The 13946-nt window shown below is 52.5% G+C and overlaps 6 protein-coding genes across 6 annotated transcripts; 2 read left to right on the top strand and 4 right to left on the bottom strand.

Moving 5' to 3' along the window:
* Positions 1–517: 517 nt before the first annotated feature.
* Positions 518–2596, top strand: BDP81DRAFT_440233 (heterokaryon incompatibility protein). Its single transcript, XM_060591486.1, has 2 exons — positions 518–769; positions 833–2596. The coding sequence occupies exon 2, from the start codon at positions 1010–1012 to the stop codon at positions 2429–2431; it is 1422 nt and encodes a 473-aa protein (XP_060439121.1). The 5' UTR covers positions 518–769; positions 833–1009; the 3' UTR covers positions 2432–2596.
* Positions 2597–2674: 78 nt separating this feature from the next.
* On the bottom strand, positions 2675–3527 carry BDP81DRAFT_139530 (uncharacterized protein). Its single transcript, XM_060581816.1, has one exon. It carries the CDS (start codon positions 3396–3398, stop codon positions 2919–2921), a length of 480 nt encoding a protein of 159 aa, XP_060439122.1. The 5' UTR covers positions 3399–3527; the 3' UTR covers positions 2675–2918.
* Positions 3528–3656: 129 nt separating this feature from the next.
* On the bottom strand, positions 3657–6215 carry BDP81DRAFT_454826 (uncharacterized protein; the record flags this gene model as incomplete). Its single annotated transcript, XM_060592990.1, has 1 exon — positions 3657–6215. One exon carries the CDS (start codon positions 6213–6215, stop codon positions 3657–3659), a length of 2559 nt encoding a protein of 852 aa, XP_060439123.1.
* A 494-nt stretch (positions 6216–6709) lies between these two features.
* BDP81DRAFT_139515 (uncharacterized protein) lies at positions 6710–7409 on the bottom strand. The gene has a single exon (XM_060581815.1). The coding sequence runs from the start codon at positions 7265–7267 to the stop codon at positions 6761–6763; it is 507 nt and encodes a 168-aa protein (XP_060439124.1). The 5' UTR covers positions 7268–7409; the 3' UTR covers positions 6710–6760.
* Positions 7375–7976, top strand: BDP81DRAFT_440239 (uncharacterized protein). Its single transcript, XM_060591487.1, has one exon. The coding sequence runs from the start codon at positions 7617–7619 to the stop codon at positions 7869–7871; it is 255 nt and encodes an 84-aa protein (XP_060439125.1). The 5' UTR covers positions 7375–7616; the 3' UTR covers positions 7872–7976.
* Positions 7977–9619: 1643 nt separating this feature from the next.
* BDP81DRAFT_410946 (uncharacterized protein) lies at positions 9620–9947 on the bottom strand (the record flags this gene model as incomplete). Its single annotated transcript, XM_060589140.1, has 2 exons — positions 9620–9727; positions 9828–9947. 2 exons carry the CDS (start codon positions 9945–9947, stop codon positions 9665–9667), a joined length of 183 nt encoding a protein of 60 aa, XP_060439126.1. The 3' UTR covers positions 9620–9664.
* Between the last annotated feature and the right edge of the window lie 3999 nt (positions 9948–13946).

Below are 13946 nucleotides of genomic sequence, written 5' to 3' on the forward strand. Positions count from 1 at the left end.
TGGTACTGCGTAAGGAAGGGTATGCCGAGAAGTATGGCCGAGATGATCCCCCCCCAAAGGCGTAGGGCGGCATGGACACACGGTCACACACGCATACACCCGCCCGACACCCGATACCCAGTCACCCACACTTGGTGACTGGATTCAGTGCCAAGTGGACTGGAGTTCCTGGACTGCCCGCTGTGCCCGCCTGGACCCCTGGAGAGCAAACCGGGAAAGTGCGGCAGTGGCATTGCCGAAGCCGATGGCGGCCCTTCCGCCGGGGTCCGGGCCCTGTGGGGTGGGGCCCTCTGATGTTTCTCTTCTTGTTTCTGTTTGGTCCGTTGTTGCGTGCTTTTCCCCTTGTACCTTTTCGGGTGCCTTATGTAAGGTGGGTCAAGGCACGTGCAGCTGCCAGGGGTGACAGGCCCTAGCTCCACGCCACCCGCTGCCATCTGTCCGCCCCCTACCACCACCTGGCAGCCGTCATCAGCTGCCCCTCCACCAGATGTCACTTGGGAGCTGGCGGGGCAGCTGGCGGGGCAGCTGGGCGTCCACCTGCGCACCACAGTTGACTTACACGTTGCGAATCACCAAGTCGTGTGCTCCCATCTTGTGATACCCTGCCTTCTTCTGACTTAGCATTCTCCGGTAAAGACTAGAACTGCCATCCAACCATTCTTCTTGTTCTTCAGCTGTCGTCAAATATCACTTACCGCAAGGCGATTACCGAGATCATCATGACAGTACCCTAAACTACGCCCAAGTTGTACGAGGCTACCAAGCTGTGGTACATCCCTCGCCCCTTCGATACTGACCTCTGGATGCCTTGCCTGATCTGACTGTTCAATAGACTATAGCGAGGTTTCGGTGTCGAGAAGGAAAGGCGGTATACTCAATACAATCACGTCGGTTACTTCCATGGCCTATTACACAGCTTCTGTCTTTCTAACAATCCTCGCAATTTCCATCCAAAGCACCACAGACATCACTATCGAGAACCAAGATATAGACAGAAAAGGCCAGCAATATGTGGCTTCTCAACACCACCACCTACGAACTGCGCATGTTCATCTTCGGCAGTACTGTGCCCTCCTACGCCATCCTCTCACACACTTGGGGATCCGACGAGGTGACCTTCCAAGACATCCAAACCCTGCCCCTGGCATCCAAGAAAGCCGGCTTCACCAAGATTCAAGGATGCTGCACCCAAGCCCTGCGTCACAACATTGAATGGGCCTGGATCGATTCCTGCTGCATAGACAAGACCTCCTCTGCAGAGCTGTCCGAGGCCATCAACTCCATGTACTCTTATTACCTCCTCTCCCGCGTCTGCTTCGTCTACCTGGCCGATGTACCGCCGCTCTCCTCCTCCCCTCCCATGGACCGGCTCCCATCACTCGCTTCCTCAAAGTGGTTCACTCGCGGCTGGACACTCCAGGAACTCATCGCACCCCGGAGAACAATCTTTTACACCTCGGACTGGTCCCGTCTCGGAACCAAAGGCGTGCACACCGACGAACGCCCCTTTATCCAGGCCCTCTCCTCCATCACAGGAATCTTCGAGTCCGTCCTCGCCAAAACCCGCCACCCGCGCGACTACTCCGTCGCAGAACGCATGTCCTGGGCAGCAAACCGCCAGACGACCCGCGCAGAGGACCTAGCCTACTGCCTCATGGGCCTCTTCGGCGTCAACTTCCCCGTGTTATACGGCGAGGGGCTCAAGCACGCATTTCAACGCCTCCAACACGAGATCATACGAACATCTCCCGACGAGACAATCTTCGCGTGGAGGGCGGATCCGCAGCAGCAGCTTGTGGACCCGTACACGGGCGAACGCCGATCCAGGACCGTCACGTCGTCGGGCTTGCTTGCCGACTCGCCCGCCGACTTTGCCCACTCGCACGACGTTCACCAGCGCGCGCTTCTCCCGCCGTCCCCGTTTCGGGAGTTCAGCATGACGAACATGGGCCTCTCCATCACCGCCAACCTCGTGCGCTTGACGCCTGCTATCAGCGGTGGGCCCCGCGGTAGTCCCGCGCCGCAGTCCATGTTTGTGGTACCGATAGGTGCGAGCGGCCGGCCGAACGATAGCTCGCCGCGTACCCGGATTGGAGTGTACCTGGAACCCGTGCTCATGGCGGCGAGTCGCGCCGGCCACAAGACCTCGTACTTTCGCCGTGCAGTATGCGATAAGTTTTGTTTCGCGTCGACTGGCGAGTTTCCGCAAGGCGCGCTTGCCAACATTTATATCCTCGAAGACGATCAGTTCGCCGAGATGCAATTCGCGGATAGACCTCCCACCCCGAGACCGGGCTCGGCGTCAGGATCAGGCTCGGATGGGGGAGGGAACTGGTCGCCGTCGATTGGAGCCAGGTTATCGCTTTCTCCCAGTCCGTCTCCGAGACCCTCGCCTAGAGCATCGCCACTCCCACGCATGGAATTAGGATGAGACTCGGAGTACGAAGACACTAGAGAAAAGTGTCAGTTGAAATGATTGTGATGGACGGAATAACGAGTTGCTCTTGTAGAGATACCCCGGCTCTCTATGCATTAGAGGGCCAAGATGCACGATAGAAAACGAATCAAAATCACCATGTCACATCCGAGTGTTCAGAGCAATTACGTTTCAAGCTTTCTCATTCACCCGGTACACCTGCAATGTACCACTCCTCCAAAACATGAGTTACTCGGGTATCTCATCCAGGAAAACCCTCCTGTTGTTATGCCTTTTACTACATACATGATTTCCCCTCCCCCCTCAGCAAAATGGCAGCGCATCGCCGTGAATGCTCTTTTCCTGTATTTTTCCTTATCCTCCTCTGGATATCTCTCATATCGTGCTGTTTTGCCCTCCTCAGATCTAGGTATTTTTCCATCTCTTCGGAGGAGCGCAGAGCATTCATCAAAAGGAGTGCTGGCGTGCTGTCACTGCCGGTCTAAGGGGTGGTTGTTGTTGTTGTTGTTGTTGTTGTCGGGTGCGCAGCTGTGACCCTTCCACAGGGTCGCATTGTAAAAAGTAAACATCTCAAATCGTCCCCTACTCCCCGGCCGCCTCCCACATCTCCCTTCGGAAAGGATAGTGGGGGAGGGGGAAAGGGGGTAAAAGGAGACGTGGTATCAAACGTTATATTCCCAAGAACATGAAACGAAGAAAAAGTAGTACCACCTCGCAAAACGCGTACGTAGAGTAGAGGACGCGTCATTGTCGTCGGTGAAATGAAGAAAGTGCGGGTCGTGAAGGTCGTATCGTACATCAGATGAATCGAAGAGGAGCTCAAGTCTTGGAAGGACAAGCTCCGCGTCGTTGTGAGTGCTGTCGTCGTAGCAGGGAGGAGATGAATTAGCATATTTGTGAGCGGGGCGAAGATGTAGAAGTTAGAACAAGATCGATGAAGCCAGCCCAGCTTTGAGAACATATCCGGATTTTGTTGTTTTCCAAGTGTTTTTTATAGGTTTTGTCGTCAGTGGCAAGGAAATGTTGTGTAATGAGTGAATATGGTCGGTGGATAGACAGAGTTGTAAGGAAATGTTAACGAGTGTCGGGTGTCGGTTATATCTCGACGTAGAGAGATAATAAGGAAATTTTGAGTGATTGTACGTCTCGTCGGCTTGGCTGGCGTTCCATCTTCCCTGTTCAGCTAAAAACATCTTCAGTAATCCCCGGGTAAATCTCATCAAAATACTGCGTCAGTGCTCCTCCTGTTGTCAACGCTCGAGCGGGGCGAGACCTCGAGCATCTTGGTGCTCCCCGCGCTCACATGCCTGGCGTTGCCCCTGCGGAGGCTCACGCTCGTGGCGCGTTGGAGTTTGGGCGTCTCGCCTTCCTCAGAGCCCTCGGGCGACGTGCTGTCCTCTGTGTACGACTTCAGCATGCCCTCGCGGCTCTTGACTCTCTGATGCTGCACGACCGCGGTGCGCTGCCTGTCGACCGACCCCCACTTCATATCCGCGTCTTCCATCATCTCATCCTCGTCGCTGCTGGGGAACGCGTCGCCCGTCGACTTGCGCGGGGTGCGCTCTTCGCGGGACGGCGTGGCGAGGTTGGACAGGTACTCATCGTCGGCGAGTTCTTCCTCCGTGTCGTTTGGCGAGGCGGAGTGGCTAGTGTTCTGCGGCGGGAGACGCTGCATGCTGCCGCGCATGCCCGACGAGCGACGGGCTCCGCCGACGCGGCCGGAGAGCCACGATCCTTCCGAGTCGATGGACGCGAGGGAGACGGGCTCGGGGGAAGGCTGGATGCTGGGTCGCAGCGACGTGGGCGTCTGCCGCATCTTCTCGAGCTTCTCCATCCTTTCCATCTTCTCATCGACGCGTCGCAGGTCTGATGTCGGGGTATCGTGTCTCACGGCAGGCGTGGTGTGCAGCGAAATCTCTCCCGACTTGGACTCTGAGACAACAGGCAGAGGAGGCATCTCCACTTCCGGGGACCCAACGCGCGAGTCGGGCGGGCTGAGGGGCAGCTCGGGCAAGTCCTCCCTGAAGCGCGACCTAGTCCGCTTGGGAACGCCGTTGCTGACTTTGCGAGGAATGTAGTTGACAGGTGGGGGGATCGCAGGCATCGGCACTTGTACCGGCGCCTCTTCTTGTGGTTGAGGCACATGCGGCGCCGACTGCGAGTAGGCTTGGGCGGCGGCCGATGCCTGCATCGTCTCGCGCGATGTATTCGAGAAGGAAGACGGTCCCGAGTTTCTCCTGTTTCTCTTGCCCAGGCGGAATAGCGCCGAGAAAGAGATGCGAGTGCGGCTATCCTTGCGGGGGGTCTCGCCCTCGTCCTGTCTCGATGAATATTGTGAGATTGCGTGTTGGTCAGACTCTGTGGCATTGGGCGATCTTGATCTCGAAATCCTCCTCAGGAAGCTCCTCTTCAACCTCACGCTGGCCTTGGGCGTAAGTTTCTTGCTCGTCTTGCGCTCCGGGACGGGCTGCGCGGGCAGCGTCGGCGAAGGCGGTGCCTCTGGCGGGATGCTTGTCGTCCGGTGAAAGTGGTGCACGGCCGCCGGTTCGGGCTCAATGTCCATCGTCTCGGGCTGCGGTTCCTGCTGCGGTTCCTGCTCCGGTTCCTGCTCCGGTTCCTGCTCCGGTTCCTGCTCGGAGTCTTTGGTCGTTGGAATGTTCCTTGAATGCCGTGATGAGCTCCATGACCTTCTCCTGGAAGAGGTGACCACTGCAGACGCTGCATCAATTCCCAATCCGAGCTCGCGGCCGAGGACACCGCGTTCCAGGTTGACTGGCGGCGGTGATCCGCTGTGACGGGCTTCCGCTACAGCCTCGCGCTGGTTTTCTGACCTCCGTGCCAGTCTCCTCTCTATCCGTTCCTGGTCTCGTTGGCGTTTCCTTTCTCTCCTCCTGTTATCTCTCTCCATCAGTTCCCTCAGGTCGGCGGCGTCCAAGTCATCCGCAAAGCTGTCGACCCTCCTGTGTGCCCTCACCACTGACTCGGGCACCCTCTCTGAAACTTTCCTCTTCTGTTGTTGTTGTTGTTGTTGTTGTTGTGTGCGCGATGGCGCCGAACCATGTCCAGGACCCCATCGTGGGTATACTGCGTATCGTAATGTTGGTCGGGGTGATAGTGCCTCGAGGGCAGAGACTCGGAACGAATGCAGCTCCGTGTCGGATGACATGCTGGAGTGAATCGATATCGGTAACGAAACGTCCGACTGCGGGTTTTCGAAGCTCCTACGGAAGCCGAGGCCGGTCTTGAGTCTTTTGCTCTGTTTCCTCATGGGCCGCCCTGACGTCCAAGGGTCGGCCGCCGGTCGTACCGGGGCGAAGTTTGTCATGGCCTTGATTTCCGCCTCACGATCCGTCTCTTCTCTCCTCCTCTTGCTAGTCTTGCGTCGAGAAGACCTCGACGGTTGGCCGTGGCGTGCATTATGTAGGGTTGGCGCCCGCTGCCACGCGAGATCCCCTTTTCCTTCTCCGTCATTTCGGTCGGCTGGGAAGAGCCCTGTCGGCCGGCCAGGTCCTAGTGGAACCGAGCCTTTTTGCCCCGCGACACGGATGGAGTCATTGCGACCGGGGGAGAAGCTGTAGGTGCGTTCTCTTCTGGGCGCCGGTTGCTGCTTCTCGAGACGCTGCTTCTTCTTCGGCATGGCCGCCCTCGGCGCAGTGGCTTCGCCCGCTGTGAGACGTCGTGCTTGTGATGGTGTTGGTGGTGCCTCGACATCCGAGAGGTTTGCGCCGCTTCGCGAGCGTTTGCGACCGCTCCTCCGGCGGAAGGGCCAAAGGGCCATTTTCCCATCAGCCGACGCGGTGGAAAAGCGTCACCAATGGGTGGTTTGGTGGTGATGAGTTATCGAAGAATACTGGGGTGTTTGTCGAAGGACCGATGTCTGTATGGTTGCATGATCGTTGGCGTATTATTCAATATCGATGAATAGCATGCGTGTCGCCAAGGTAGAGTGATCAGTGAGTGTGGACGGGCTGCCTCGTTTAGATCTCAATGCTTCCTGCTGACCAGAATCGCCACCAGTTTCGCAATGGACGAGTAAAAACGAGAGGTGTGCTGCTGGGGTTGTCCCGAGCCAAAGGAAATGCGGAAGCTTGTCTGCTTAAAGAAGGATCCGGGATTGTGCAGCAAATATGGGATTGGGCCTTTGGAGGAGAGGGTATTGGCCAGCCAGGCTTGTTTAAAGCGAGGGGAGGGGAGGGGAGGAGAGGAGAGACAAGAGACTAGGAGACTAAGAGAAGAGTGTGTCCCATAGGTACGGGAGTGACGGAGCCATATGGATAGCAAAAGCAAGGTATCCGTACAGTACCTCTCCTTTTAGTTCGAGGATTATAAAGTGGCAATGGCTGGGCTGGATATGATGGAATGACGAATGGGGGAACTCTCATAGACCAAGCAGGCTTCTTGGTGAACAGACCAGACACGAGACGGGGCACGCCCGAGCAAAAGACTGGGCTTGGCCGGACAGAAGAGGGCAGCTGGGCAGCAGACCTTTTCCTTTCCCTTCCTCTCCTCTCCTCTCCTCTCCTCTCCTCTCCTCTCCCCTCCTCTCCTCTCCTTTCCTCTCTTCTCTTCTCTTCTCTTCCTTGGACTTTGCCCTGGGCCGACCTGGTGCTTGCTGTTACTACGGAGTACTGCTGCTTCTTTTTCTCCTGCTGGCTGCTGCTCTTCTTGCTGATGGAGCCGCTGGGCAAGGACTGGGGAGAGCTTGTTGCTTGGCTGGGCTGGCTGGCTGGCTGGCGCCGGTGCTGGTAGCTTTTTGCCGGCGCCGTGCTGGAGCGGTACCTTGCGGTACCTATCCGAACTGGGCCATCGAGTGGCAGGGCAAGGGAGCATGAGCCGGGACCTTTGGGACCACCAGATCAGACCAGGAGGGATGGGACGGCCAGGGCTGGTTGGTTTGGGCTGGAGGAAAAAGTCAAGGGTCGGTCAAGGACTCTAGGGTGAAGGGGTGGGCAGAGGGAGGGTGGCCAGGGGTGGAAGGGGGTGTGAATTGACCAGACATGGACAAAGTGTGATGTGTGCCCGGGGGTTGGAGGGTGCGTTGCGTTTTGTGTTTCTTCCTGCTTCCCCTAGCTTTTTAATGGTCAATTGGTTGATGTGTATCCTTATGGGACCCCGGGGACAGCGTGCCGTGCGTCTCTTCCGTTCTTGAGGGTTGAGTTGAGTTGAGTTGTCGAGATTGATGGGACTGAATCTGTACAGATATGGGTATCGCCGTCCGCATACACCAATGGCAGTCCGGAATCAAGATAGAGACTGGAGGAACCACAGGAGAACGTTGACGTGTGCTTCGCGTGGTTTTCCGGAAAACCAGTGCCTGTGCCTGCGCCTGCGTGAACGAGGGAGAGATGGTCACCAGCCGCCAGCGAAGTCTCCTGCCGGCAGGGGGAATGTCAATGTCGTCGATGGGATCGGGGACTGCCAGGACTGGGCCTGATCGTCGCGAGTTCTTTCTGCTTCAGTATCAACGGAGTGGACCCGACCAGCTTTCCAGCACACCACTTGCTGCTCGGCTCCAAGTGCTGCCCTGGTTTGCGGCTTGCCCTGGTCTTGTCCCGGTCCGGCCTGAGAAGAAGAATTAAGAGAAGAGAGAGAGAGAGAGGCTCAGGGCAGGACGCAAGATTCAAGAAAGGAGCGCTCAACGAATCCAACCAGTGACGCGATGCGATGCGATGCGATGCGATGCAGTGCGAGTCTGCCGTGGCGCTGGTTCCTGGCCTGACTGACTGCGAGCGGACCCTGGGTCCGGCTTTGCATGTCTCTTACTTCTAGGATCTCTATGGACGACCCGCGGGTCTGACATCCAGCCCCTGGAGTTCCAATGTCTCACCGTTTGGAGGCCTTTCTGGTCTCCCCGGGGCTTGTCTCATATACCGTTGTCTTATTCTGTGGTTTGGTGGCTTGACAGCCTGAGTATGACTGGAATTGTTCTACTTCGTAGTGTCGAGTGGCTGGCCACCTTTGGCATTCGATAGTCGTAACGGTTCCAGCATGCCTCTCGATGTAAATACTTAGTACAGACAGTGACGCAGTGAGCAAGGATATCTGTACGTGTTAAAGTTTCTGCTCTTTCTATCTCCAACGGTGGCCGTCCCCTGGCCGCCGCTGTGCCCTGCGCGATGCACCGTGAAAAGCCCGTATGTGCAAGTTAAAAAAATGAATAAAAATTAAAAATAAAAAGGTAAAAAGAAGGGAGGTGGGAGTGGTTCAGTCAAGGTACCCGCCGCACCTGTTCGGTATCGCTTCGTATCCGCGCCGCAGACCCGTCCGAGTCCCCTATTCCGCGGTAGCTCAGGTCTTGCGGCTACATGTACCCAGTACAGATACTTTGTAGGTTTCTTTTACTTCTGCACTAAGTCAAACAGCAGATGCGTTGTTGGCGGCTGCAAGTCGGCTCCATTGCAATGCCGCCGACTAGAGCCCCGGAAAGTCAGTGATAGATGGCAGCGTCGTCCACAAGTACGCAGAGTTCGGGTCTGAGCCTAGCCCGCGAGGACTTTGGCCTGTTTGCTATGCAGTTGTGGTGTAGGGCTGTGTAAATAACGCAGGATTCCTACTCGGTTGAATTGTTTGACTTTGTGTGTCCGTCCGTACGGAGTACACCATGTGACTACCCATCCACGCCATCACTCTCCCTGAGCCTTTTGGACGTTGTGAAAAAGACGAGGGCTGGAAGGGGATTCGCCCTGGCCCTGAGTCATCCTCTCGAAAGGGATAGAGAATAGATCCGGGAACTGGAAATCGAGACAGAATGGATCCATCTCAGCCTCAATCAAGAATCGTCGTCCGTCAATGGATTTGTCCTTTCGGTACCCCCATAGCGCTTTTCCTTGCTGTGCCACACATTGAGGGTCTGGGACCCCCAATAAAAATCAACCAAGAATATCCAAATCCGCCGGCTCAGTAACAAGGGCGGCCCACCCGCGCACCGAGAGAGGAATAAATCTGGAGAAGCCCTTGTTTCCTGGCCCTCCTCCCTCAGTGGGGATTCCGAGAGAGAAACAGAAAGGGGGGGGGGGGCGGCAAACAGAGTTCATCGTCTGGGTCTGGCCGCAACTCTTTGCCGCATAAGCTACAGCTTGTTAGCGCCCCGCAACCTTCCGAACCGTTGCGGTGCGTTGCTCTCCATCAGATGATGTGGTTGCCGCTGCCGTTGTGAACTTGCAAAGTTGTACGAAGGCTGTTGTCAGGCGCCATCGCACCCACCGTTCTCTGTCGGAGGGTGGCCTTTCATGTCTTCAGGATCTGCGCCATCATCTTTCCCCAGATATTGCCCAGCCCGATGCGTTGATTCTGAGAAACGTTTTGACGTTAGCCTCTTCCTAGCCTGTCCCAATGTATGACCGTCATCTTGCCACTCGCCTCTGTCCACTGAGCTATCACCTCAGCTCACAGACAGCTGCACAGGGCGAGGCGTGCGCTGGGGCTTTGGCTTGAAGGTTGCTCTAGGGCGAGTTGACGGTGACACTGACGTATGTTTGGCGCCAGTGACTACCGGCCGTCCCGCCGTCATTTTGCGGGCGGATGATCGACTGGGAAGAGCCTTAGAGCAACGAGAAGGCTACCTAGTCTCCTTGTCTCCCTACTAGCAGTCCGGCCGGCTGTCAGTTCCTTCTCCTTGCGCACAAGCTCATCCTCTCATGGCCCTCCTCGAGGCACTGACAGGAATTAGACAAAGCGAAAAAAGATGAGGAGCCATGACCAAAGTAGCCTTAGCCGTTGAGAACTTGAGGGGGACTCCCAGATACATCATCTGACCACTCCAGCTCCCAGAATAGCGCCCGCCCCATCGCCTCCGTCAGCCGCGTTGCTACGGGGTCGGCTGCGGTGTCTTTTGGGCCACACCGTGAGAGCTTCGATCTGTGGTGCAAGAGCCTGGGAAAGCAGGGGACTGGAGGTGGTGCCGTTCGGTTCGACGGTTGCGCAACGTTCTGCCCTGCCGGCCGCGTCCTTGACTCCCATCCCACAGTATGCGTGGCCTGTAGGGATCGTACTTGTTGGAAAACCCGAACGTGCCTGTTTGCGAGGCACAAGGGCCATCTGCCTTTGGGGCAGGGATCGTACTTCTTCTCTAAAGTACCGTTACCTGCGGAGCGGGACGCCAATACCTCTGCGATGGAGTAGCCACGGCCATCGAGGGCCGTATCGAACACAACGCCGCTTGAGGGCCGCTACATGAGTCTGGCCCTCTTTTGTACGAGAGAAGGACTTGGCTCGATGGGCACCTGCAGGTCCCTCAATTGGAAAACCCTCAATTCTTGCTCGTATTCGTCCTCAACTGCCCTGAAGAAGCTGCTCGAACGACGCTGGAACCCGTATTTGCTGCGGTCTGCCCATTGCCTCGGGGCCCGGCACTCGCCGTCCACGACGTCGACGTGGCCTGGAAGTTGGAACCAACACTCGCAGCTTTCGAGATCCCTTCCAGTCCCCGCCCAACGAGATCGTGAGCCGTATCCATCTACTTAGTACTATCCTGGCTTCACCGTGTCGTGGCCATATGCTGTTGTCAATGCATCGCATGGAACCGCAGCCTGCCACGCCTGCGAACATGTGAGCTCCCGCAATCCACTATGCCGTACGTAGCATGTCGACCGCGCTGCTGATTTTTGCCCAAGCATGCCTAGTTGCTCATGGGAACTTGGGAAGTGAGTTGATACTACGGCAGACTGCAAGAGGCACTCCGCCAAAACACTTTTTCTCAGTAGACGTACGGTAGCCGTATAATTGAGTACGCTAAAGTGCTATACGTGCCCTATATATAAATGAATATGATTATTAATCTTGTATAATATAGTAAAAGTTAGTTACGAACGGAGGCGCCGTAAATTATATGAGGGCGGTTAACTAGGCGGTATAAATGGAGTTACTAGGGTCTATACCTCTTTATTAATTTCCACTACTGATTAATTTTCTCTTTTTCCTACCGAAGTTAATATTCCTTAAGAGAGGTAAATAAACCGTCTACGCCCCCTCATTTACTTATATACAATTATATTTGTTATATTATATTATTATATTATTATAACTGACTACCGTCTTCTCTTATTTAATCATTAATTTCTCTTTTATTTTAATTATTAGCTTAATTCTAGTATTAATACTAAGAGATTAGAAGTAGGCAAAAAGAGAAAAGGTAAATGAGTTGAGATACGAGTTGGGATAATCAGAGAATTGATTGTGTTGATGATTATTCTATGATATGATGGGAAAGTGTAGTCTATATATAATATAGAAATATCACATGTAGTCACATGTAATTACATGTGATGCTTAAGTCTGAGCATTAAGTTTATACGGGCATATGTGCCTGTCGGCGCTTTAACATGTATATGTGAAGCGTATTTACGTACGGGCTGTACGTGCGTACAAAGCGTTGTATCTCAGTAGATACGTACTTCGGTTGAGTGTTACGAGCAGGTCAAGGCAACCAACTGTGGCACAAAGCAAAAGCTTCGATAATGATGACTCCGCATCATTTTCCCTTGTTCTGCGTTATGTGGCTACGCGCTCACAGTGACAAGTTGCGGCGGGCGTAACATTGAGCCTCTTACTACCATGTAACTTCTTAAGTACGTAGCTCTTATAGTACTAATCAAGTATAAGTTTCAGAATTTTGGTAAATATTCTAAGTTTTAATACTGCTGAAGTAGAGGCACTATAAGTAGAAAAGAGTAGTGTTATACTAGAAGAGAGAATAACACTTAGAATCAGGGTCGTATAGAAGGTACTAAACTATGCGTGCGATAATATAATAATCACGCAAAGCCTGGATATAACGTATAAACCTGTGAAGTAGTTTATGATAGTAATGAGGAAGAGGGTGATATATAGTTTTAATTGATTTTGTACGTTATGGCTAAATTAACTTATATAAAAGGTGGAAAGGTCTAAGAGAGTGCTGTTACGGCCAGCTAGTCGTAGGGGTAGTTTGCAGAAGTTGAGGCTGCGGAACTGGTAACAGTAATCGTAGTCGTGGAATAGTTTCAAGGAAACTATGTCTGTCAATCGTAAGGGTAGGTAAGGCTTCGGTGATCAGTCGTAGTCTTGTTAAGGTAGTAGCTGAAAGCGGATGTTAATCCTGATACGAAGTTAATTGCTGAAGAAGCTATGGGAAGTCTGTCCTAGAGCCCGGCTCGAGTCCATCCTATATACAAGTCCTGATCCTGAACATATCCTTTGTTGCCTGATCACCATGTTCGTTGGTGATCACTAAGTGGATACTGGTGAGCGCTCACTTTGGGTGATCACTGTGATCACCTTATCGTGTGCTCACTTTCCTTATCGTCACGTGACTTGTTCCATAGTTCTTCCGTTCCATGAGGAGTCACCTGAGTTCCCGGATTCTCTGCGTATATCAGGTAGATAGCCGCCGCAGGCCTGTGGGGCGGGCCCCCTGGCCTTGTTATGCATGTTGGGTTGTAACAAGTGCGTCGCTCGCTATGATGCGTCGCTCGCTATGTGAGTACGTTATGTAGTCTTTTTTTTTAATAGCTTAGGGTTTAATAATTAGCGACTTAGTTTTAATTTAAAAAATAATAAATAAATAGTAATTCTTCTTTTTATAAGAGATTATAGTTTTAAAAAAGATCTCTTTAAACTTATAGCTTTATATACTACCTCCCAGTATTTAAAAAAATTATAAGAATTCTTTATACCAATAAGTAATACTATCTATTTTATAAAAAGAATTTACTAGTTTATTATAAAGTAGAAAATAATAGACTGTATTATATTATAATATAACTAAGAGGTTAGAGGTAGGCAAAAAGGGAAAAGGTAAATAAGTTGAGGTACGAGTTGGGATAATCAGAGAATCGATTGTATTGATGATTATTCTATGATATGGTGGGAAAGTGTAGTCTATATATAATACAAATATCACATGTAATCATATGTAATCACATGTAATCACATGTGGTGCTTAAGTCCGAGCATTTATTATTAAGTTTATACGGGCATATGTGCCTGTCGGCGCTTTAACATGTATATGTAAAGCATATTTACGTTCGGGCTGTACGTGCGTACAAAGCGTTGTATCTGAGTAGATACGTACTTCGGTTGAGTGTTACGAGAAGGTCAAGGCAACCAACTGTGGCACAAAGCAAAAGCTTCGATAATGATGACTCCGCATCATTTTCCCTTGTTCTGCGTTATGTGGCTACGCGCTCACAGTGACAAGTTGCGGCGGGCGTAGCATTGAGCCTCTTATTACCATGTAACTTCTTAAGTACGTAACTCTTATAGTACTAATCAAGTATAAGTTTCAGAATTTTAGTAAATATTCTAAGTATATAAAGTAAAGATTGAGAAGCGATTAAACTAAAATCTCTTAGTCAACTTCTTAATAACTTAAATATTAGTGGCTATAAGTCATTAATAATTAATTTTGCTTCTTTTTAGTTTATTAAATACTTTGTTCTCGTTCTTAGAAACTTATAAGAAGAGATTTTATTAATATTAAAGCTTATATATTTAAATACTCTCATTATATAAAAAGAGTAAAGCCTTTAGT

Source organism: Colletotrichum phormii, assembly GCF_030913505.1.
Source record: "Colletotrichum phormii strain CBS 102054 chromosome Unknown BDP81scaffold_31, whole genome shotgun sequence".
NCBI lineage: Eukaryota > Fungi > Ascomycota > Sordariomycetes > Glomerellales > Glomerellaceae > Colletotrichum > Colletotrichum phormii.